The 23678-nt window shown below is 42.0% G+C and overlaps 1 protein-coding gene across 5 annotated transcripts in view; it reads left to right on the forward strand.

The window, feature by feature from the left end:
- Pex14 (peroxin 14) overlaps positions 1–23536 on the forward strand; it is a 174031-nt gene extending 150495 nt beyond the window's left edge. For 4 of the 5 annotated variants that reach the window (XM_068370873.1, XM_068370870.1, XM_068370872.1 and 1 more), the window contains exons 7-9: positions 3938–4055; positions 17882–17954; positions 22538–23536. In XM_068370873.1, the coding sequence (XP_068226974.1) occupies positions 3938–4055; positions 17882–17954; positions 22538–22689 (343 nt within the window). In that variant the 3' untranslated portion in view covers positions 22690–23536. The remainder of the gene's footprint in view (positions 1–3937; positions 4056–17881; positions 17955–22537) is intronic. The other variant, XM_068370874.1, reaches the window with a different exon arrangement.
- Positions 23537–23678: the final 142 nt, after the last annotated feature.

Genomic DNA, 23678 nt, shown 5'->3' on the forward strand with positions numbered 1-23678 from the left:
AAACAAGTGGAAGCGACTTCCACTTGTTTCCGAAATTGAAGCAACACTTGGGAGGACAACGCTTCAATACAGATGAAGAGGTGAAGGGTTGCTTCAATTTCGGAAACAAGTGGAAGCGACTTCCACTTGTTTCCGAAATTGAAGCAACACTTGGGTGGACAACGCTTCAATACAGATGAAGAGGTGAAGGAAGCGGTCAGCAAGTTCATCGACGGCCTAGCGGCGGAGTTCTTCGAAGAGGGTTTTCAGAAGTGGATAAATCGTCAGGAAAAATGCGTAGAAAAATCTGGCGACTATGTAGAAAAATAGTTTAAAGTATAAGCTTTCACATTGTATACTTATTCATGTCAATAAAAAATGTCTTATACCTGCAAAAATTTTGGGAACCTTATTTTTTACTTGCCCCTCGTACAATCAAGACAACTACCGGTATTCAGCCTTAAAATACAACAATCAGTAGCTTTCTAGCATAAAATGTAAATTTACACTAATTGCTCAAACAAATTATAAAAAGATTGGAGCTAACTAGAACCAAAGTGGATCAAGAAAAGATGAGATTTGACAGGGGGTAAAACTTGATAGAATTAAAAATGAAAAGATCAGATGAAAATTCGAGGAATTACCTATCCAGATAAAAACCTTCAAATTTTACATGTCTGAAGGACATATTAAGGAGGAAACAGATGCAGATATTGATCCCATTTTCAAAGCTAGTAATGATAAATCATATGAAATACAAACTGGTAATTATTTGAAAAATGCTGCCTGAAACCTAAGCGACTTGGAGAATTGATAAAGTTACTCCATTCGGTAAATGTGTTTGTAGTAGTCTAGCCCAGCTGATTACTGACTGATTTCTATAACTCCCATATTATCTAAAAGTGTTTGAACATCGTTTGGCGAAATGTCAAAATAGATATGCTGTACATAATCAATCATCTATTCCCTAGTCTGCAGCAGTTTGGCTTTTGCAAAGGCCGCGGAGCCTCTGATGCCCTTTTTTACAATTTCCAATGCAGTACAGAAATCCCTTAGTTATGATCAGGAAGTAAATATGATTGGATTTTATTTTAAGAGCTGACTTTGACTGAATAAATTATGAGGCACTTGTTTTCACTTAAATAGATGGAAATATGTGGGTCTTTTATTAGCATCATTATTGAATTTTTAAGTAGTAAATTTCAAAGTAGTTGTTAATGGGCACCAACCGTAGTGACTATAGGAATGTAATATGTGGAGTTTCTCAGGATAGTTCTTGGCCCATTACTTTTCATACTATTTACATGCTATGTGGTTTGGTCTAGAAAGTAAGTTTGTTGCATATGCAGATGATGCATAAATTCTAGCTCATGAAAATAGACATGTAGTTGCTGAATCCTTTCCGGGATGCAACTCATGACCTGTGCAGAGAATTTTGGAAACTCCGATAATGCATTTTTGGCTCGGAGAATATCTATATTTCAAGTTTTAAACTTTTTTGTAATGAAAGCAATTTGTTTTCTGGCTGAAACTCCCTTTACTTATATTTACGTAATCGCATCTGGTCACTTATGCAACCCTTTTCCTATCAGTGTATGTTAATAATCAATTTTTCTTCAAGAATTTGAAGTATAGATGCATATACTGTACAGTATATATAACAGAAAGAGAGAGCAAGAGAAGGAGCTTCGTTATTTTGTTGTCTTACGTTGCTGCCCTTGTGGACTCGATGCCCTTTGTTGATAAATGGCTGTTATATTAATGGTTTCGGTTCTGTCGATCAGAAATTATAGGCTTTTGGCATTTGAAAGCTTAGAAAGTCATGCTGATGTTGGAACCTGTTTCATAAGGTGCATTGAACCAAAACTGCTGTAAAGGGTGATGAAATCATTCTGCAGAAAACCTCCCAGAGCATTTATCAACATTTTTGTTCAAGTCGAATGATAAATATAAAGCACAGCTTTGTTCAATCTGGAAGTTATATGGGATTACTTTCTTCTAACTACTGTAGAAATTTTCCTTCGCTCAATGAGTTAGCTACTGCACTGTAAGTGTTCTGTGGCTGCTTTCCTCTTGGTAAGGGTAGAAGAGACTTTAGCTATGATAAGCAGCTCTTCTAGGAGAAGGACACTCCAAAATCAAACTATTGTTCTCTATCTTGGGTAGTGCCATAGCCTCTGTACCATTTTCTCTGTTTCCTTATTTCTTTTCCTCACTGAGCTATTTTCCCTGTTGGAGCTCTTAGGCTTATAATATCCTGCTTTTCCAACTAAGGTTGTAGCTTAGAAAGTAATAATAAGAAGTTGAACCCTCCCCTTCATCTCTTTTTCCCTTTCCACACAGCCTTCTTTTGCTCACTCACTTTCCTCTTCTCCCTTCTTATTTTCTCTATTTCCTTGTTTTCAATCTATGTAAACTGCCTATGAAGCTCTTGCTGCTCAACTGTTTGTCTAAGCTCCTCTTTTATTCTTTTTTGTAGTTATATCATCTTGCTATTCAAGTCATTATTTTTCCCCTTATGCAAATTCTTTTGTTTTTTTCATCCTAGTTCATTTCCAAGCTTCTATTAAAATTCAATACTGCACAATTAACCAAGTCCTAACTTCTTTTCATTAAAAGTGTACCTTAAAGAGGTTTCAGAGTTGAGAAAGGGGTTAAGGAAACTTTCAAAATGTGAAGGATGGTTATGAAAAGGAGAGGATTGAAATTACATCACAAATTTTAAGGGAACAGGAAACAAAGAAGTACTCTTTGGAAAGCAACCATCTAGCTGCTGTGGGAAAGGTTTGGTAGGAAACTCAGTGGTTGTGTCCTAAATGTAATACTGTAATGTCATGAGATGCAAAGGATTTTAATTTACAGTACTGTACACAATGCTGGGAATGTATTAGAAGGAAAAATGGGAATAGGTATGAGTAGGAATATGTTGTGGTGGATGAGCAATACAGACACAGTACATAGAAGAGTTAGATAATTTGTGTTATCTTTGAGGGATACTGGACTATGAAAAAGATTGAAATAGTTGGAAGAAAAATTGTAGCTAACACATGGATGAATTTGAAGAAAATAGTCCAAATTACTGATAAACAAAATATCCCATCAGTAGAGAGAACATATACTTGAGATTGGAATGTAAAACCTTTATTACTAATACTCTTCTTCTTTGTCTACATCTTTTCCCACTTCTATATGAGGTCGATGTTTCTGGTTAGCTTTCTCCATCTACCTCTGTCCCACACCTTATCACTGGTTAATCCCTTTGATCGAAGATCATCCTTGATACAGTCCACCCACCTTCGCTTTGGTCTCCTTCTCCTCGTTCCCTGTACCTCCATTTCCATCACTCTCGGGAAATCTGCCTTGGAAAAAGGGTACAGTATATATTAGAACCTTTACTTGATGAAAGTTTAGATAGACAGTGTGCAGGACAAAGGAGTGAACTTGTTTCATGTGTAATTCGAAAAGGGAAGAAGTTGAAGCATAAATCATTTTGCTCGTTGATGCCTAGGTTTCCATCCCAGAACTAAACGGTTTGTGTATTAATAGCGAATGAAGAAAAATGATACAGAGGATTCTGCTATACAAGAAAAGAGTAATAATAATATTAGAGTTGTGTTTATAATATACACATTTTTTTAAATTAAAGATATACTGTATACATTACTATAGATTATATTCTTTTCTATCAGAGGTAAAACTTTCAAGGTGTTATAAGTAATCCCTGACATTTGAAGTTAAATGTCTCCGAGTTTCCAAAGTGTTTTAACGTAAGTGTCGAACAGATTTTAAGAGCTATTATCGTACATCTCCGGTGTTGACCGTCATAGCTTAGACCTTGGCTTATTTGATATTTTATGGATGCCAGTAAGTTTTTCACAGAAATAATTACATTAACATGAATTGCTGTAAAATGTTGAGAATTTGTTTATTACTTTATTGACTTTTTATCCTTTATCAGGCATACATTTCCATCCACACCAAGTATGTCACCATCCATCCCATCATGGCAACTCGCCAAGAAAACGGAGAAGACCGTGGAAGACATTACTGTCGCTGCTTCCCCTTTGCCCACCCAGGTATAAAATTTATTTCTAATGTTGTATAGTACAGATAGTAAGAACATCCAGCTTACCATAATATATTGAACACTTGTCCGATATAAGAGTTTGGCAAGAAGGCAAAGAAATTTTTATGAACAATTTTGAAGTTATATGCTAATATGAATTATAGAACAGAAGGTTGTGATATCGATTATTATTATTAGTAGTACAGTATTAGTATAGTTGTTGTTATTGTCATTGCATATTATTATTAACATTGATTTGTGTATTACTATTATTATTTTTAACCCTTTTACCCCCAGGCTATTTGGAAATTTCCAACCCTTAACCCCCAAGGGGTGGTTTTTCCCCAGCACATTTTGCAGTATATATTTTTTTAAATTGCTCTAACAGCCTTAATTTTTGTCATAGAGAGGTCAAGTTGGTCTCATTCTCTTGGAAAATGCCTGAATTTTCTCAAAAAATTATCAAAAATATGAAAAAAAATATTTTTATAGCATTTTTTTGCAAGGACGTACCGGTACGTCCATGGGGGTAAAGGGATGGCTTTTGTGAAACGTACCAGTACGTCCTTTGGGGGTAAAAGGGTTAATTGTTTTAACCATACAGTTGTTATTATTATTATTATTATGATTATTATTATTATTATTACCTAAGCTACAACCCTTGTTGGAAAAGCAGGTTATAAGCCCAAGGGCTCCAACAGCGAAAAATTGCCCAGTGAGGAAAGGAAACAAGGAAATAAATAAAATACAAGAGAAGTAATGAATACCTGAAACAAAATGTTTTGAGAACAGTAACTACATAAAATAGATTTTTCAATATTAATCTTACCCGATGATCATGTAGCTGTCAACTCCGTTGCCCGACAGAAATCTACGGTCGGGATACGCCAGCGATCGCTATCCAGGTGGGGGTGTACACAACAGCGCCATCTGTGAGTAGGTACTCAAGTACTTCTTGTCAACAAGAACTCAATTTTTTCCTCTGTCGTGCCACCGGCAAGACCTACTTGGATACGCTGTTAATTCTGGAGTTGTTGTTCACGATTTGGTGATGTATTCGCTCTAGAGTTTAGCCTTCGCTATTCAGGAAGCTTTATCATTAGCTTAGCAAGCTTTTGGAATTAATTTAGATTAATTGTTAACGAACTTTGCTAGATTTTGGAATTCCCCCTTGACTACTTCTACAATTCAAGATGTCTGACCAGTCTCAAGTCCCTAAGTACAGGCAGTGTAGCGTTAGGACTTGTTCTAGGCGTCTTCCGAAGGCCTCCTTAGATCCTCACACCGTTTGTTCCAATTGTAGGGGTAAATCCTGTCAATTGGAAGATCGATGTGAGGAATGCGCTGGGCTTTCGGAATTCGATTTTAACGAATTCCTTAAAAATGTACGTAGGTTAGAGAAGGAGAGAATCAGGAGGAGTTCTTCTCGCTCTGTGGATTTTTCCTCTCCCCATGCCCCTCAACCTTTTCCTTCCCCTGTAGTGGTGACTCCCGACCCTGCTACTAGTGCTCAGCCATCCATGGCGGATATGATGCGTGCCATTCAGGCTCTCGGTGACAGAGTGGAGTCATTGGCTAATGACCGTAATCAGCTTTTGGCAGATGTCAAAGAGCTGAAAGCGAAAAGTGCAGTGGGAAGTGTTATCAGTGCTAGTGATGTGAAAAGTGTCAGTGTCAGTGTTGCGCATGAGGGTACATCTGTGCGTGCCAGTCGTCCTCCCAGTCCGGGACCTCTTGCAAGCTCCCAAGCCCAGGGGAGAAGCAATGTCGAAGGACCAAAGGGTTCGGCAGGCCTTGATCAGCGCACGGATGTATCCTCAGTGGTTGCGGACGTATCTGTCAGAGATCGTCCCATCCACAAACAGACGAATGAGCCCTACCATTCCTCGTCTGTGGAAGAAGTTTCCAGGAGGAAACGATGGACCAAGGTTTCACGACCGCTCAAGCGTAAGGTCCCTTCCGAGCGAGTCCAACGGCCCAGGTGTAGCCACTGGGTCAGTTCGGACTCGCCGCAGTCTTCCGATGACTGCACACCTCCCAAGAGAGGTAGAGTGGTTCCACAACAGGCTACTGCTCCGTCTGTTGCTGCTCCAACCACGGTAGACCCTAAGTGGTCCATGCTGCAGACTATGCAGTCTCAGCTTGCGGCATTCATGCAGGAGTATCATGCTGAGAAGGTTGACACTGCACCTGTTAACCTACAACCCGCCGAGGTTGTGCGCTCAGCAGATACTGCGGCTGCCTGCTCCCACACTCCACCTGTGAGAGCTCCACCACCGATGGGCAGTCCACCCTGCCAGACGCATGTTCTTGCTGCACCATCCGTTGACATGCGTGAGCTACCGCATCAGCAGTGGGAAGGTGCTGTAGAGCTGCCGGGTTCTGACTCTATGCGGCATGCTCCGCAACCCATGCGGCAGGCTCCGCAACCCATGCGGCATGCTCCGCATCCCATACAGCATGCTCCGCAACACACGGCAACCCCTCCCACGCACCAACACTCTGCTTTTGTTGTTGCCAGCTCGCAGACTGACCAGCAGCGGCATGATGTTGGATCCGCAGCAGCTACGCATGCACCCGTACTGCCGGATTCAGCCGTTCAGCTTTCTGCTCTGCCTTTGCCACTTTCTACTCAGCTTTCGGATGATGGAGTATCAGATGACGAAGCTGCACATTTGGATGAACCGCACTCCGACTTTGAAGGGCCCAAGTCTACGCCTCCCTCCTTAGACTTTCGTAAAGTCCTTGCCTTGTTCAGGGACTTGTATCCAGAGCAGTTTGTGTCTGCAACCCCTCGCTCTCCTCCCTCCGAGTTTGCTCTGGGCATGCAGTCTGCTGCTCCTGCCTTCACCAAGCTTGTTCTCGCACGCTCATCCAAGAGAGCTTTGAGGGTTATGAGAGAGTGGTTGCAGTCCAAGAAGCAACTGGGAAAGACTGCTTTCATCTTTCCGCCTACCAAGCTTGCTTCTAAGTCGAGCGTCTGGTATGCCACGGGAGAGGAACCCGGCTTGGGAGTTCCTGCCTCTGCCCAGGGCGACTTCTCAAGTCTGGTTGACTCTCCCCGCAGGTTGGCTATGAGACGATCGAAGATCTGCTGGTCCTTTTCTGACATGGATCATCTGTTGAAGGGAGTCTTTCGTGCCTTCGAGATATTCAACTTCCTCGATTGGTGTTTGGGAGCTTTAAGCAGAAAGACTTCCCCTTCGGATAAGGACTCTGCCATGCTGATCATGTCTAGCATGGACAAAGCCATTCGGGATGGGTCTGGTGAGCTTGCGGCTTCGTACGTGTCGGGAGTGCTTAAGAAGAGAGAACATCTTTGCTCCTTCTTATCGGCTGGTATCACCCCTTGTCAGAAGTCAGAGTTGCTGTTTGCTCCTCTCTCCAAGTGTCTGTTTTCGGAGGAGCTGATCAAGGGGATGGCTGCCTCTCTTATCCAGAAGGATACCCATGATCTGATGGCATCTTCCGCACGGAAGGCTAAAACCTTACCTTCCGTGCCTAGACCCTTCCGCCCTGCAGCAGTAGACACTCCTGCAACTAGGTTCATCCCGCCCTTTCGTGGCAGAACCTCCAGCAGAGGAGGTACCCGTGCCGACAGTCACCGTGGCAAATCCAAGAAGGGTTCCAAGTCCGCAAAAGGCAAGTTCTGACTGCCTTCCTCTCCAGACAGCAGTGGGAGCCAGACTCAAGACCTTCTGGCAAGCTTGGGAGAGCAGAGGTGCAGACGCTCAGTCTGTGAAGTGGCTAAGGGAGGGATACAGAATTCCGTTCTGCCGCAGTCCCCCTCTAGCTACATCTCCCATCAACCTCTCTCCCAACTACTAGGAGAAGGACAAGAGGCTAGCGTTGCAACAAGAGGTGTCGCTCTTGCTACAAAAGGAAGCGGTAGTCATAGTCCGGGACCATCAATCCCCGGGCTTCTAAAACCGTCTCTTCCTGGTAGCGAAGAAGACAGGAGGTTGGAGACCGGTGCTGGACGTCAGTGCTCTCAATGCTTTTGTCACCAAGCAGACGTTCACGATGGAGACGACGAAGTCGGTCCTAGCAGCGGTCAGGCAGGAGGACTGGATGGTCTCGTTAGACCTGAAAGACGTGTACTTTCACGTCCCCATCCATCCAGACTCCCAACCTTTCCTAAGGTTCGTCTTTGGAAAGGTTGTGTACCAGTTCCAAGCCCTGTGCTTTGGCCTAAGCACGGCACCTCTTGTGTTTACCAGACTGATGAGGAATATTGCGAAATTCCTTCACTTGGCAGACATCAGAGCCTCCCTCTATTTGGACGACTGGCTTTTAAGAGCTCCAACAAGTCGTCGCTGTCTGGAGAATCTCAGATGGACTATGGATCTGACCAAGGAATTGGGCCTCCTGGTCAATATAGAGAAGTCCCAGCTCGTCCCATCCCAGACCATTGTCTATCTAGGTATGGAGATTCAGAGTCGAGCTTTTCGGGCTTTTCCGTCGGCCCCAAGGATCAATCAAGCCCTAGAATGCATCCAGAGCATGCTGAGAAGGAACCGATGTTCAGTCAGGCAGTGGATGAGTCTAACAGGGACACTTTCATCGCTGGCCCAGTTCATCGAGTTAGGGAGACTCCACCTCCGCCCCCTTCAGTATCATCTAGCTGCTCACTGGAGAAAGGACATGACGCTAGAGGCGGTCTCAGTGCCTGTTTCCGAAGAGATGAGGTCTACGCTAACGTGGTGGAAGAACAGCATTCTTCTCAAGGAAGGTCTACCATTGGCTGTTCAGACCCCCGACCACCGTCTCTTCTCGGACGCATCGGACACGGGCTGGGGTGCGACACTGGACGGACAGGAATGCTCGGGCACATGGAATCAAGAGCAAAGGACACTTCACATCAATTGCAAGGAGTTGTTGGCGGTTCATCTGGCCTTGATAAACTTCAAGTCCCTCCAGCTAAACAAGGTGGTCGAGGTGAACTCCGACAACACCACAGCCTTGGCTTACATCTCCAAGCAGGGAGGGACTCATTCGAGGAAGTTGTTCGAGATCGCAAGGGACCTCCTCATTTGGTCAAAAGATCGAAAGCTTTCGCTGGTAACGAGGTTCATTCAGGGCGATATGAATGTCATGGCAGATCGCCTCAGCCGGAAGGGTCAGGTCATCCCCACAGAGTGGACCCTTCACAAGAATGTTTGCAGCAGACTATGGGCCCTGTGGGGTCAGCCCACCATAGATCTATTCGCTACCTCGATGACCAAGAGGCTCCCGATGTATTGTTCTCCGATTCCAGACCCAGCAGCAGTTCACGTGGATGCCTTTCTGCTGGATTGGTCCCATCTCGACCTGTATGCGTTACCGCCGTTCAAGATTGTCAACAGGGTACTTCAGAAGTTCGCCTCTCACAAAGGGACACGGCTGACGTTGGTTGCTCCCCTCTGGCCCGCGAGAGAATGGTTCACCGAGGTACTGCAATGGCTAGTGGACGTTCCCAGGACTCTTCCTCTAAGAGTGGACCTTCTGCGTCAACCTCACGTAAAGAAGGTACACCCAAACCTCCACGCTCTTCGTCTGACTGCCTTCAGATTATCGAAAGACTCTCAAGAGCTAGAGGCTTTTCGAAGGAGGCAGCCAGAGCGATTGCCAGAGCAAGGAGGACATCCACTCTCAGAGTCTATCAGTCTAAATGGGAAGTCTTCCGAAGCTGGTGCAGGGCGAATGCAGTTTCCTCAACCAGTACCACTGTAACCCAGATTGCTGACTTCCTGTTACATCTAAGGAACGTAAGATCCCTATCAGCTCCTACGATCAAGGGTTACAGAAGTATGTTGGCAGCGGTATTCCGCCACAGAGGCTTGGATCTTTCCACCAACAAAGATCTACAGGACCTCCTTAGGTCTTTTGAGACCTCAAAGGAACGTCGGTTGTCCACACCAGGCTGGAATCTAGACGTGGTTTTAAGGTTCCTAATGTCATCAAGATTTGAACCGCTCCAATCAGCCTCTTTTAAGGACCTAACATTAAAAACTCTTTTCCTTAGCAACAGCTAAAAGAGTCAGTGAGATCCACGCCTTCAGCAGGAACATAGGTTTTACATCTGAAACGGCTACATGTTCCTTGCAGCTCGGTTTTTTGGCTAAAAACGAGCTTCCTTCCCGTCCTTGGCCTAAGTCGTTCGAGATCCCAAGCCTGTCCAACTTTGTAGGGAACGAACTAGAGAGAGTACTTTGCCCAGTAAGAGCTCTTAGGTACTATTTAAGAAGGTCAAAGCCATTACGAGGACAATCAGAAGCTTTATGGTGTTCTATCAAGAAGCCTACTCTACCGATGTCTAAGAACGCAGTTTCTTACTACATCAGGCTTCTGATTAGAGAAGCACATTCTCATCTGAAGGAAGAAGACCTTGCTTTGCTGAAGGTAAGGACACATGAAGTGAGAGCTGTTGCTACTTCAGTGGCCTTCAAACAGAACCGTTCTCTGCAGAGTGTTATGGATGCAACCTATTGGAGAAGCAAGTCAGTGTTCGCATCATTCTATCTCAAAGATGTCCAGTCTCTTTACGAGAACTGCTACACCCTGGGACCATTCGTAGCAGCGAGCGCAGTAGTAGGTGAGGGCTCAGCCACTACATTCCCATAATCCCATAACCTTTTTAATCTTTCTCTTGAATACTTTTATTGTTGTTTTTTGGGTTGTACGGAAGGCTAAGAAGCCTTCCGCATCCTGGTTGATTTGGCGGGTGGTCAAATTCTTTCTTGAGAAGCGCCTAGGTTAGAGGTTGTGATGAGGTCCTTTAGTATGGGTTGCAGCCCTTTATACTTCAGCACCTAGGAGTCGTTCAGCATCCTAAGAGGACCGCTAGGCTCAGTAAGGAAGACGTACTTAAAAAAGGCAGAGTAATAGTTCAAGTCGACTTCCTTACCAGGTACTTATTTATTTTATGTTTGTTATTTTGAATAACTGATAAAATGAAATACGGGATACTTAGCTTCTTTTGTTAACATGTATGCTGGTCTCCACCCACCACCCTGGGTGTGAATCAGCTACATGATCATCGGGTAAGATTAATATTGAAAAATGTTATTTTCATTAGTAAAATAAATTTTTGAATATACTTACCCGATGATCATGAATTTAAGGACCCTCCCTTCCTCCCCATAGAGAACCAGTGGACCGAGGAGACAATTGAGTTCTTGTTGACAAGAAGTACTTGAGTACCTACTCACAGATGGCGCTGTTGTGTACACCCCCACCTGGATAGCGATCGCTGGCGTATCCCGACCGTAGATTTCTGTCGGGCAACGGAGTTGACAGCTACATGATGATCGGGTAAGTATATTCAAAAATTTATTTTACTAATGAAAATAACATTTTTATGTATAAAGTATAAAAAACTTTAAAAAAAAAAAAGAGGGAGAGAAATGAGATAGAAGTGTGCCCGAGTGTACAGTACCTTTAAGGAAGAGAACTCTACCCCAAGACAGTGGACGACCATGGTACAGAGGCTAATGACAGTACCCAAGATTAGAACAATGGTTTGATTTTGGAGTGTCCTCCAGGATGAGCTGCTTACCTTAGCTAAAGAGTCTCTTCTACTCATACCATGAGGAAAGTATTCTATTAAACAATTACAATGCAGTAGTTAATCCCTTCAGTGGAGAAGAATTATTTAGTAATCTCAGTGTTGTCAGGTGTATGAGGACAGAGCAGAATGTGGAAAGCATAGGGCAGACTATTCAGTGTACATGTCGTCGGCGCCCACTCGTGTCCGAGTATTGGGTTCTGTCGTTAGCCATCAGCCTCCTATCTGTGGGGTGGGTGCTTATGCCTGATGTGGCTGTTAAGTCCTAGTCTGTGGTGGAAGAGTCGCGGACAGTGTTCACAAGGGAGGGTAGGTGGTGGGCGGGGCTGTTCTAATCGCTCTCTCCTTCTTCTCCTCCTAGCCTCCTCATTTTGTCTCCTCCTCTCCTCAAAGTCCACGGTGCCATGGTGTACTGTTCTCCTCCAGGTTTTCCTGTCCCTGGCTGTTTCTTCCCATGAGGAAGGATCGATGTCAGTTAGAGCCAGGGTGCGCTTTAGTTGATCTTTATAGCGCATTTTCGGGGCTCCTCGTGGTCTGGTGCCCTGGGTCAGTTCTCCGTAGAATATTTTCTTTGGGAGCCTAGATGGATCCATCCTATGCACGTGTCCTATCCAGCGGAGGCGGTGGTGGATGATGGTGGCCTCCACGCTGGTCAGCGAGGCACGTTCTAAGACTTCAATGTTGGTGGTGTGGCTCTCCCAGGGGATTTTCAAGATCTGCCTCAGTTTCATTTGTTGGAAGCGTTCTAGGTTTTTAATATCGTTTTTATATAGCGTCCATGTTTCACATGCATACAGGAGCGTGGAAAGGACTACTGCCCTGAACACCATTATTTTGGTGGTCATTGTCAGTGCGTGGTTGTTAAATACGCGGCAGTTGAGTCGGCCAAAGGCGGAGTGGGCTGCCCTGATCCTGTTCTCCACGTCCTTTTTGCTTGTGGGAGTTGATGTTAGGATGCTCCCTAGGTAGGAGAACTGGTCCACCTGTTCTAACGGTTGGTCATTCACTGTGGTATTGAAGTTGGGGAGCATCAGTCCTGGTGGATGTTGGACGAGGGTCTTGGTTTTGTCTGAGTTGACTTGCATCCCAAAACGTTCGTAGGCAGAGTTGTATGCATCAGCTAACGACTGCAGGTCCTCTGCCGTCTGACCTGGGGTGGCATTGTCGTCAGCATACTGCAGTTCTCGCACTGCACACAAGGTGGTCTTTGTTCTGGCGCGGAGTCTAGCGAGGTTGAAAGCGCCTCCATCCATGCGGAAACGTAGGTCGACTGAGGGTGTGTCTGGGGGAATCTCGTTGAGCATTGCTGCGGTGTATAGCGAGAAACACGTCGGGGCCAGAACACAGCCCTGCTTCAGGCCGCCGTTGATGGGGAATGGGTCTGAAAGAGAGTTCTGGTGGCAGACTCTCCCAACCATTCCGTCATGGAGGGCACGCACCAGCTTGACAAAATCGGGTGGGCAGCCATATCTTTTGAGGACAGCCCACATGGCAGGTCGAGGTACTTTGTCGAAGGCCTTTTTCAAATCCCAGAAGATGAACATTATGGGCTGTTGTTGTTCGAGGCTCTTCTCTTGTAGTTGTTGCGCACAGAAGATCATGTCTATGGTCCCGCGGTAAGGTCGAAAGCCGCGCTGGGACTCTGGCAGGACGTCTTCTGCGAGAATAAGGAGGCGGTCAAGGAGAATCCGAGCGAAAATCTTACTCACGATACTTAGTAGTGATATTCCCCGGTAGTTGTTACAGTTCTCCCTGTCTCCCTTCTTGAAGATGGTAGTGATGTTTGCATCGCGGAAGTCACTGGGGGGGGTCTTGGTCTCCCATATTTTCAGTATAAGGAGCATCAAACGGTTCCTCAAGCCGGGGCCACCGTGAGTGAGGAGCTCCAACGGGATGTTGTCTGGCCCTGGGGCTTTGCCGGGTTTCATGCGCTGCAGGGCCTTGTTGAAGTCATGGATGGAGGGTGGTAGTGCCATCCAGTGACGGACGGGATGCTTCGGGGTCATTCGCAGGAGATCGTCTGGGGTGTCTGCTTGGTCATTGAGGAGGTTCTCAAAGTGAGACCTCCACCTGGCCAAGATGCCCTCGCTGTCGGTGATGGTCGTGGCCCCATCCGCGTCCTTCAGGCTGCCCACTGATGACCGTGTGGGACCGAATATTTCCTTTGTTGCTGCATAGAATCTGCGCAGGTCACGTTGGTCAGCGAAACTCTGTATTTCTGCAGCTTTTCTTTGCCACCAGATGTTCTGGGCTTCACGGATACCTCTCTGGCAACCAGCTTCAGCCACCTTGTGAGCACATTTGTTAGCTGCTGTTGGTTGGTTTTCCAAAGTCAGGCGTGCTTGTCGTTTGGTTTCAATGAGAAGAGAGATGGTAGCATCATTCTCATCAAACCAATCCTGCCGTTTCTTGGTGGTGTAGCCTAGTGTTTCCTCCGCGGCACGGGCCATGGCGTTTCTGAGGGTGGTCCAGTGGTGCTCAACAGTGGCCTGACCCACAGGGTCTGCAAGGTATTGTTCGCAGGCCTCCTTGTAGTTCTGTGCCACCTGTGGGTTGCAGAGCTTACTACAATCAAAGCGTTGGTGTGGTACGCTGTCAGGTGCCCTTCTGGGTGGTCGTAGGGTCGTCACGGAGAATCGGGAGATGAGGAGTCTGTGGTCCGTCCAGCAGTCGTCCGCTCCGGGCATGGATCGGGTGATGCGGACGTCTCCTCGATCTCTGGCTCTGGTCAGGACGTAGTCCAGGGTGTGCCAATGTTTAGATCGTGGGTGTCTCCATGTGGTCTATTGTCGCTTTGGTAACTGGAAGATGGTGTTGGTTACCACAAGTTGGTGTTCTGCACACAGACCCAGTAGGAGTTGGCCATTGGCATTGCAATTTCCAATGCCATGGCGGCCGATAATTCCCTCCCACAGGCGATGGTCTTTGCCTACTCGGGCATTAAAGTCGCCAAGCACAACGAGCTTGTCATTGGCGGGCACTGCCTGGATGGTGCGGTCGAGCTGGGTGTAGAAGGCAGCTTTGTTATCATCGGTTGAGGTCATAGTCGGGGCGTAGACAGAGATCAGGGTGAGATGTCTGTCCCGCGTGATGGGGATGCGGACAGTCATCAGGCGCTCACTGATGGCCTTGGGAGCCAGGTTGTGCTGCTGCACTAGCTGGGAACGGATGGCGAAGCCGACACCGTGGATGCGAGGCTCCTCTAGGGCCTTGCCTTTCCAGAAGATGGTGTAGCCTGTTCCAGCTTCCCTGATGTTGCCCTCTTCGGGTAGTCTGGTCTCGCTAAGAGCCGCCACATCAACATTGAAGCGGGCTAGCTCCTTGCAGACGAGGGCTGTACGTCGTTCCGGGCGGTTGGTGTTCGTCACGTCTTGGAGGGTGCGGATGTTCCACACACCTAAGGTTAATATTTTTTTCTTGTTATTTCGACCGCATTAGTGGGATGTCCGCCAGCCGCGGTGAGCTGACCAGACGGGTTTGCCGTGTCCGATGTTTACCCCACCTTTTCTAGGGGCCTCCCCATGTGGGGTGGGCTGCGGTGTCCTCAATAGGCCAGCCCAGTCACGGGTCCAGCTGCCGAACTCTGGTGTCACGGCATCGTCACCAGGGAGCGACTGAATCTTGGACTCGCCGCCTGAGTGCAGTCGTGGGCTAAGGGCTTCCAGCTATCCAGGCCTGCCCCCTTCACCCACGGTGCTGTCGCCTCAGGACTTGCTGGTGGTGATGATGATGATGATGGTGAGAAAGAGATGAAGAAGGGTGGAGGAAACGACAGAATGCCAGTAGGTGGGTATATTGTTTTGGGTGGTCGTGGCTTCGCAACAGCCACGCACACACACTTGGCCCACATCATTTTCACCGTGGCTCAAGACATATGAGACAGGCGGCTTCTCTGATGTTGGTTGCATCGGGCTGCCGGGTTCTTGTTATGTGAAGGCCCGCCTTGTTGCCTGCCCGACAGGCGTTGCCCTCTTCCTGCCGGCGCTGGGAAGCTCCGCCGTTGGGGTCTTGTTTGGTTTGATTTTGGAGTTTTCTTCTCCTAGCCTTTGCCTATCTTAAAATAAAGGAGAAGGCCTATAGGGGTCCAGTCTTGGTCTGGTCTCTCAGAACTGGCCTTAGGGGTATGGTTGAGCCTGCCAGGGTGGATAAACTACCCCACCGCCATTGCCCAGCCCATCATTGGGACACTCAAGCCCCTCTACTGCAGCAAAGTGCTGGACCATCAGAGAGGTTAGTGTACATGTAGACAAAGGAAAAATGAGACATAACCAGAGAGAGTGATCCAGAGTAGTACTGTCTGACCAGTAGCTTTGCTTGAGCTATCGAGCCAAATGAAGTTATATCCATATTGTAGGAAAAATACTTTACAAAGTCAGAAGAAATTAAACTTGTTAATAATACGTAAAAAAAAAAAAAAAAAAAAACATGGTTTAGTGGACAGAAATGTGATGTATCATGAATCAATGAGTCTACACAAAGCATTTCAGCAATGAAACCTATGGAATGGATATCAAATTGATTCAAGTGAAGGATGGCAACAGATTCCCACATTGGATTACACTTGCTACTGTAAAAAATATCAAGAGTTATTGGTCCTTATCCAATAACTCTCGATGGTTTTTTCTTTTTTTTCTGCTGTGACAAGAATGTCATAATCTCAAAGTTTAGTTTAGAGATTCTGTTTATCAAAAAGGTTTGGGAAATTTTGCCGCCTACAGCAGTACAGGGTATACCCTTTGGACTCCCTTTTCTTTTTTTCCAAATACTACTATTATTTAATGTTTATTATTAGGTTACTCAAGTCTTGTTTTCCAAATGTCCCAACTTACGTGTGTGTATAGAATTCATCTCTCATTAACCCTTTTACCCCCAGGCTCTTTGGAAATTTCCAACCCTTAACCCCCAAGGGGTTATTTTTTTCCCAGCACATTTTGCAGTATATTTTCTTTAAATTGCTCTAACAGCCTTAATTTTTGTCATAGAGAGGTCAGGTTGGTCTCATTCTCTTGGAAAATGCCTGAATTTTCTCAAAAAAATTATCAAAAATATGAAAAAAAAAAAAAATTTATAGCATTTTTTTGCAAGGACGTACCGGTACGTCCATGGGGGTAAAGGGATGAGTTTTGTGAAACGTACCAGTACGTCCTTTGGGGGTAAAAGGGTTAATTGATTTCTCTTGTAGTCTTACACCATATGCTAGCTTATACATAGGTTTTGTTTCTACCTCAATTGACATTCGTTGGCTATCCATAGGACGTATCTTAGGGAAGAGGGGCTTGTTTATCAACAACTGAGGTGGTCCTCATGTGAGATCTAGATGTAGATATTTGCTGCTTCCCTTTAGGTTGTCAGAAACTGTCTTGAATTTAATAGCATATGAATTTAAAATTTTATTATATTGATTTTAAATTATTCTCAGTAAATATTGTTAGTCCTCCATTTGAGATTATTAATAATATGCTATATTCACTGATCTGAATCTTATATTTAATTCAGTGTATGTTCATAGTTATAAAAATTATCTTTGACATCCTTTCTATGCAGAGGTTTTAAATATGCTGCACTCAGACATCCTGTTATCTTCACTTGCCTATGTCCATTATCTAAATGTTCAAATTATTTCTTGATATCCATTCTCAATTAGACTATTTTTGTATTATAGCTTGTATTGCCCCTCTTCCTTCTTGTTATTTAGGAAGTGTGTTTAATTTTAGTTTATTTGATAAATTTAAGTAAAATTAAAACATCTGCTACCTTGCATTCAAGTCCATAGACAATAAGATAAAACTATTTGAAACAATGAATGATTGTGCCTTTTTGTTCAATGCATTTATTAATAATTTAAATGAATAAGTGGGTTGAAGGTTTAGTAAAAGTGGAGTGATACCAAAAAGTTTTGAAATCAAATTGTAGAATTTGTCTGTACTGAACATGACTTTCAAATACTATATGTTTTAGTTTTTAAAGATTTTAATGCTCCAATTTTGTAAAAGAGAAATGGATTACCTGTAATGTACTGTTATTTTTTCTTTTTTTCTTTTTTTTTTTTCTGGGGTGGCAGTGCCCTTTGGCCTGGCAACTGTAATGAGCATAGTTAAAAGTGGATCATCTATGGTGTTAAGGTATAAATAGGAAAAACATGTTCAGTGTATTAGGGAATATCCCGTAAAAGCCTCTTGGGAACATAATTATCGTATGCCATAATCATGGCTGTATTTACCAATGTTGTATATAGCGGTATCTTTTTTCCCCACATAAGTATAATAATTGTTGATTTGTTTTATTACTAGCAGGATGAAACCATAAAAACTGAAGAGGAGGCTCAAACAGCAGCTGATAAACTAGACAGTGAAATGGTATCAGGTAAGTTCATTTCTAGCTTCATATATTAAAATTTTCATCACTGGATTGCAGATATGCACTGGCATTTTATATCTTTATTGAATAAATTTCTAGGACTATAGAATTATGTAAAACCTGTACATTTATATAATACATTTACTTTGCTACTTGAAAGAAATTTTAGGAAGGATACGTACTGAAAGAAGAAGGAACTTAAGATTTTAGTTGAATAAGGATTACTGATCAAGTTAGGAATTTTCTACCTATTTCGTTAATATCATCACCACTCTGAGATATTTTTGAGGGAACTATTTGTTACCTGGAGTCCTTCATTGACAAAATTCTACTGTAGCATATTGGCATTTTTTGGGGTTCTCCCTTTACATTTTTCACTCTCAGCTGTTAGACCTTAGGTATCAACAACTACAGAGCTGTTTTGTTAGCCCACAGTAGCTTCATGGGTATTATTTATGATTTGTCAAAGAGGACAATTGCCAGTTGGCAAAGTTTCTGCTCCAGAAACTCGCTCATCATTCCAAAGTATAGTGGTTCCAGGCTGGGTAGGTACATGGTATGAATATAATTTTTCTTAAAGTAAAAAAGCTCATGCTTCTGAGATATTAGAAATATGAGTTAGATATATAAAGATATTACATTTTGTTATTAAAATTCTGTTTTTTTTTAATTATGTGATTATTCTATTGTCAAATGCTGTTATTTATACAAGTACACCATCAATAGTCTGACATTTTGGGATTCAGAGTCTTGCCAGTATTGGAGGTTATTCAGTAGCACACCTCAGAATAGCTGATACTCATCCATATACTGTAATTGAATTAAATGCAGCATAATAAATTAGAGCTCTGTGCTGTACTGTATACATCTACATTTGTTTACCTGTTTTTTCTTATACAGGTGTGTAATTAGTTTGTCGTCCGTTTTCTCATCTTGGTTCAGTAAGATTTTGTTACACATGCTCCTGCTTCTGCTTTGACGTTGTTTAATAGTTTACGACCAAAATAGCTTTACATTCACGCAAATAACTCAGTGTTGCTTTAAACTAGATCATTATTAAATAGTCAAGGGCTCAGATAAAGTCATTCTTCTTGTTTACGTCTTCATGTAGAGACAAAAAAATCTGTCAATTTAAAGGGTCATTTTTAGATTTTCCCAATACATAGAAAACTTCAAACATCTGCTTTTTTTCATGAGTAATTTTCCTAATCTTTCAGTACTTATATGTGTTGAATTTTAGTCTGTCGACTAACATTGTTTGGTTCTGCTTGTCCTGAATTATGCTCTTTTTTTTCTATTAATCATTTCACATCATAATACTCCAGTTCATGTGAATTGGGACCAAAACATATATGTTTTTCATAAGAAAGTAGTTTTATAATAACCAAATTAAATTTGCAATAAGTGAGGGCAAGACTTATATTAACTTAGGTTTAGCCTGTTTCTCTACTATGCATTTTAACCATCCCAATCTAATAATTTCTCTTAAGTATCATAGTTACTTTTTATCTTATTTCATTTATTAATCTACAGCATTCCTTTCCTATTATGTCCAGTGCTTAATGTGTCCTCCAGTGTAACTGGTTAGAAACAAGAACAATGAGAATAACTTCAGTGGCAACTGTGCAATACTGTACAAAGATGTAAGCCATCTTGCAGATTTACTTGTTGATTAAGTCAGATTGTAAACCACATAAATGCTAAGTAGCAGAATTTAACTTTGAAGTCAACTTAAATGTTCATTGTGAAAGGAATAATATATCCAAGTAAACTGAGGTCTGTGAGGAAAAACTTGAGTAAACTCAGGTGCGTGAAGATTAGAAGTTTGGTCACAAGGAACTATAAAATATTTTTATAAACTTTAAGTTTATGTTACGACTTAAATAATTTTGCTATAACTCAATCACTTGTTTTTACTTAAAGTAAGAAAGTTGTAGAAATTTTAAATATTTTATAATGTAAATAAATTCATGCTGTAACTTAAGATTTTCAGTGATGCAATCACACTATTTTTAAATATACTGAGAATGTTTTTAAAATATTGACAATTAACTTCATAAAAAGATGCAAAAAGAATGGTTTAAATTTTATTCTTCTGGCAGAGTAACATCTCTAGCATGTTGTTACCTAAGGAAGGCCCTAAGTTACTAGAAAGAAAGGGTTTACATGAATCACTGCCAAATAAAAGAAACTGAAGGAGAAGTAGTGTAAAAGAGATTTGGTGAGACGAAATAAATTGTATTTATGATATATATAGTGCTGTACAGTCAGAACTTGAGAGAGTATGAAAAAAATATGAAAATATGCTTGCAAGAGAGAGAGAGAAACTATTGTAAATGCATTTGCACAAATTGGGTATTGGGATATGCAACCTTGCAAGTTTTTAGTCTGCAGTCTAATTCTGCTGCATGTGACTAATCAAGATAGTGTTTGGGATACTTTTTCCTTTCAAGTAAGCCTACTTTGTTTAAATAGTTTCTTGTTGATTCATGTCTAGTCTATTGCTATATTCTTGATATTTTGCAGTACAGTATTGCAACAAGACTACATATCCATAAATGTTCTTTGAGCTAAGTATATTTAGTTTAATTATTAGTAGGTGTTAGATTAATATTGTTGTATAAGGAGAGGGTTCATTGAAGGAAAGTTAAACTATAGCCAAATATATTTACAGTATTATCAGTCTGGCAGTTTTAAATCCTCAACATTCCAGGTGTTAAACAATTTTATTGTAATTAACTAATTTTAACTGGTTCCCTTAATTATACCTGAATTAAAGGAGGTGCTAGATTATTGATGGTATACTTGTACAATAAAATCTAAATATACAATACTACAAATTTTTAAAACAATTTGTATTTTACCTTGGTATAAAAATCCGAGTCATTTCAGTGGGTTATTCCTAGTCTCCTTTTCTGCGACCTAAAGAAAAGGATTTGATTGCATCATAATACATTTGTTTAGCAACCACAGTGTATGGTGGCACGTACAGACTTGTTATGATGAATGTTCTGCATGGCTGAACCGTGAATAGACGATACTCGGTAAATTAATGAGGGTTTTTTTTCACATTGGATTTCTTAGTGCTAGTAGGCTAAGAAGGAGAAGACATTTGTTTAGAAAAGCTTGGCATTGCCAAGTTTTCGGGTGTGGACACAGCTGAAGAAGTTCAACTACCCTCGTAATAAAGGGATGAGGAATCCTGGAACAAGTCTAGGGAACTTTATAGGAAATCGATACCAAGGCCCCTTGGGTATATGAGTCAAACCTGGCTCGTGGGAACAAACTGGAGACTGGTAATAAGGGTCTTTCAATAAGGCTGCTTCAGTACGAAGGGAAATGGCAAGCTCAACTATAGGGTTCCATGAACAGGAATGTGTAGAGACTTTTAGTGATTAGATTAGTGTGGAAAGATCTCTGGATAATCATTCATATAAGGTTCCCCACTGAACACACTCTTGGAAGGTGAGGAAGATCTATTCATAACAGAGTAATCAGGGACTGAGGGTACTGAGATTGGATTTGGATCCAGGAATGCAGTGGCCATAGCCAAGGGATCCTCTACAAGTATAGGCTCAAGCTCTTACTGTACATTATCAACACTGGATGATAAAACATTAACAAAGTTATCATGGCCGTCATCATCCGTGACTGGAGCCTCAATGGGTTCCTGACACAAAGGACTTGGTTGAGGGATAACTTTTGCTGCAGAAACAAACTTTGGCCACTTCTGGAAGACAAAGAAGGAGAGTGATCTCGCTTAGCTTGTTTCTTGTGACGAGAATGATGTCTCACCCACTATGATTCCATTGAACATCTCTTACCACAGAAAAAGGAGCAAACAGGATGCGGATCAACATCTACCCAACTCATGAAGGTGCCACAGGGACATCTATCATGGCCAGGGCGTGAATGCATGATATTAGGCTTACTAGCCATAACGCACTCACTCATAGCTCACAGATAATGATAGTACAGTAAAACATGTGAATAATAAAAAAAAAGAACCAAGCCTTATAAGGGTACACGTGGTGAATGCAGATGTCTAGATCGTAGAGAGAGGAAGGAATACAGTACATCCTCTTAACATAATGACCAGGAGAGTAGTGGAGTACGTCATGCGACAGGGACAACTGCCGCCATGCACTGTGGTTGCTTAGCAACTGTATTTAGATGCAGTCAAATCTCTTTTTCTTTTAATTGTCTGGTTGTAGAAAATGAGACTAGTAACCCATTTAAATGACTTAGAATTTTTTATCTACATAAGAATAAATAGAAATTCATAGTCTAATTTAAACAATGATAAACTTCTGTTTGTTTGATTTAGAGCTTTTTTTTTTTTTGCTTGGTAGCAAAGGAAATACTAGCAATTTGATAGAAAGCAGTATTGTACTATACTGTATCTCCCTTTGAGGGTTTTTTTATGCTTCGAGATTGAATTTTCTTATCTATTTCTTCAAGAAGTCAGCCTAGGAAAAAACTGGAATAATTGGCTCTATTAAGGTAATGGTTTGTATTTTATATAACAACTTTTTCTTATGACAATTTTAACCTGCTGTGAATAGATAAGCAAATTTTTCTTTCAATAGATGGTGGAAGTGGCGAGTCGGGTGTCGATATAATTGATGCTAATGAAGAGTATAGTCCTCCCTCTTCTGCAAGAGAAAATATGCTCAGTGTTGGTGAGAGTTACTCCCTAGCAGAGTCACTGGGTGACTCCTCTGACGAATTGTCTCCATGATCAGCGCTCATGATATCTGAAATGGCTTTGTTGTTTGGATCCAACTTCTTGTGATCATTGTTTAAACGCTCAATACAGTATTCTTTGTGGGATTTCAGAAGTTTATTTAGTTAGGTCTAGAACTTTGTATATACCATATGCAGTATACTTCATTATGTTTATATATGCGCTTCACATGGCTGAGCCTTATTAGTGAAACATCTTGTTAGTTCAAGTTTGCAAAATGAGTGATGGAATCAATATGTAAATCTCATTTCCTCCAGACAAGTTCCAAGTATCAACATAACACCATTTTATCCCTACTTGTCTTTGTAGTTTGACTATTATTTTTATGAGTTTATGTTGGTGCATATTTTTATAGAAATATGGGATGCTCAGTTACAATAAGTATTGTAATAGGCTTCTTATAGACCCTAGATTAGTTGTGTATTTCTTTGTTGGGTATATCTACTTAAATGTTTTGGAATTCCTTATTTTAGGGTCTCCTGCTACACATGCACGTACACACAAGTTTTGTTACTCAGATATTTTACTAGTAATTATTCACAGTTCATCCATAATACAGATATTTTCCATTACATTTAATTTGGAAGTCTAGATTGTCTGCACTATAAAAACATTTATTCCTACTACTAGTGCAAATAATTAACTTCTTTTTATTTTATTCGACCAACATTAATAACCACTATTACAGAATTCTGCGGAAAATATGGGATGTAACCTTTACGAGCTTTCTTTTTTCTTGTAAATATTTACTTAACTTTAATTTTTTTTAGATGTAAAATATACTACAGCAATGACCTTACAGTACTGTAATAATGATATAATATAGCACATTACACTAAACTGTGGAGTATCCAATTTATAAGTACAGTACTGTAAACTGTACTGTATATTATTGAAGTAATAAAATAATGTCCTGTATGATAATTCAGTACTAAAAATGATAGTAAAACAGTAATGAAAAACAAGCAAATGTACAATAACTT

The sequence above is a fragment of the Palaemon carinicauda genome, chromosome 3 (assembly GCF_036898095.1).
Source record: "Palaemon carinicauda isolate YSFRI2023 chromosome 3, ASM3689809v2, whole genome shotgun sequence".
Classification (NCBI taxonomy): domain Eukaryota; kingdom Metazoa; phylum Arthropoda; class Malacostraca; order Decapoda; family Palaemonidae; genus Palaemon; species Palaemon carinicauda.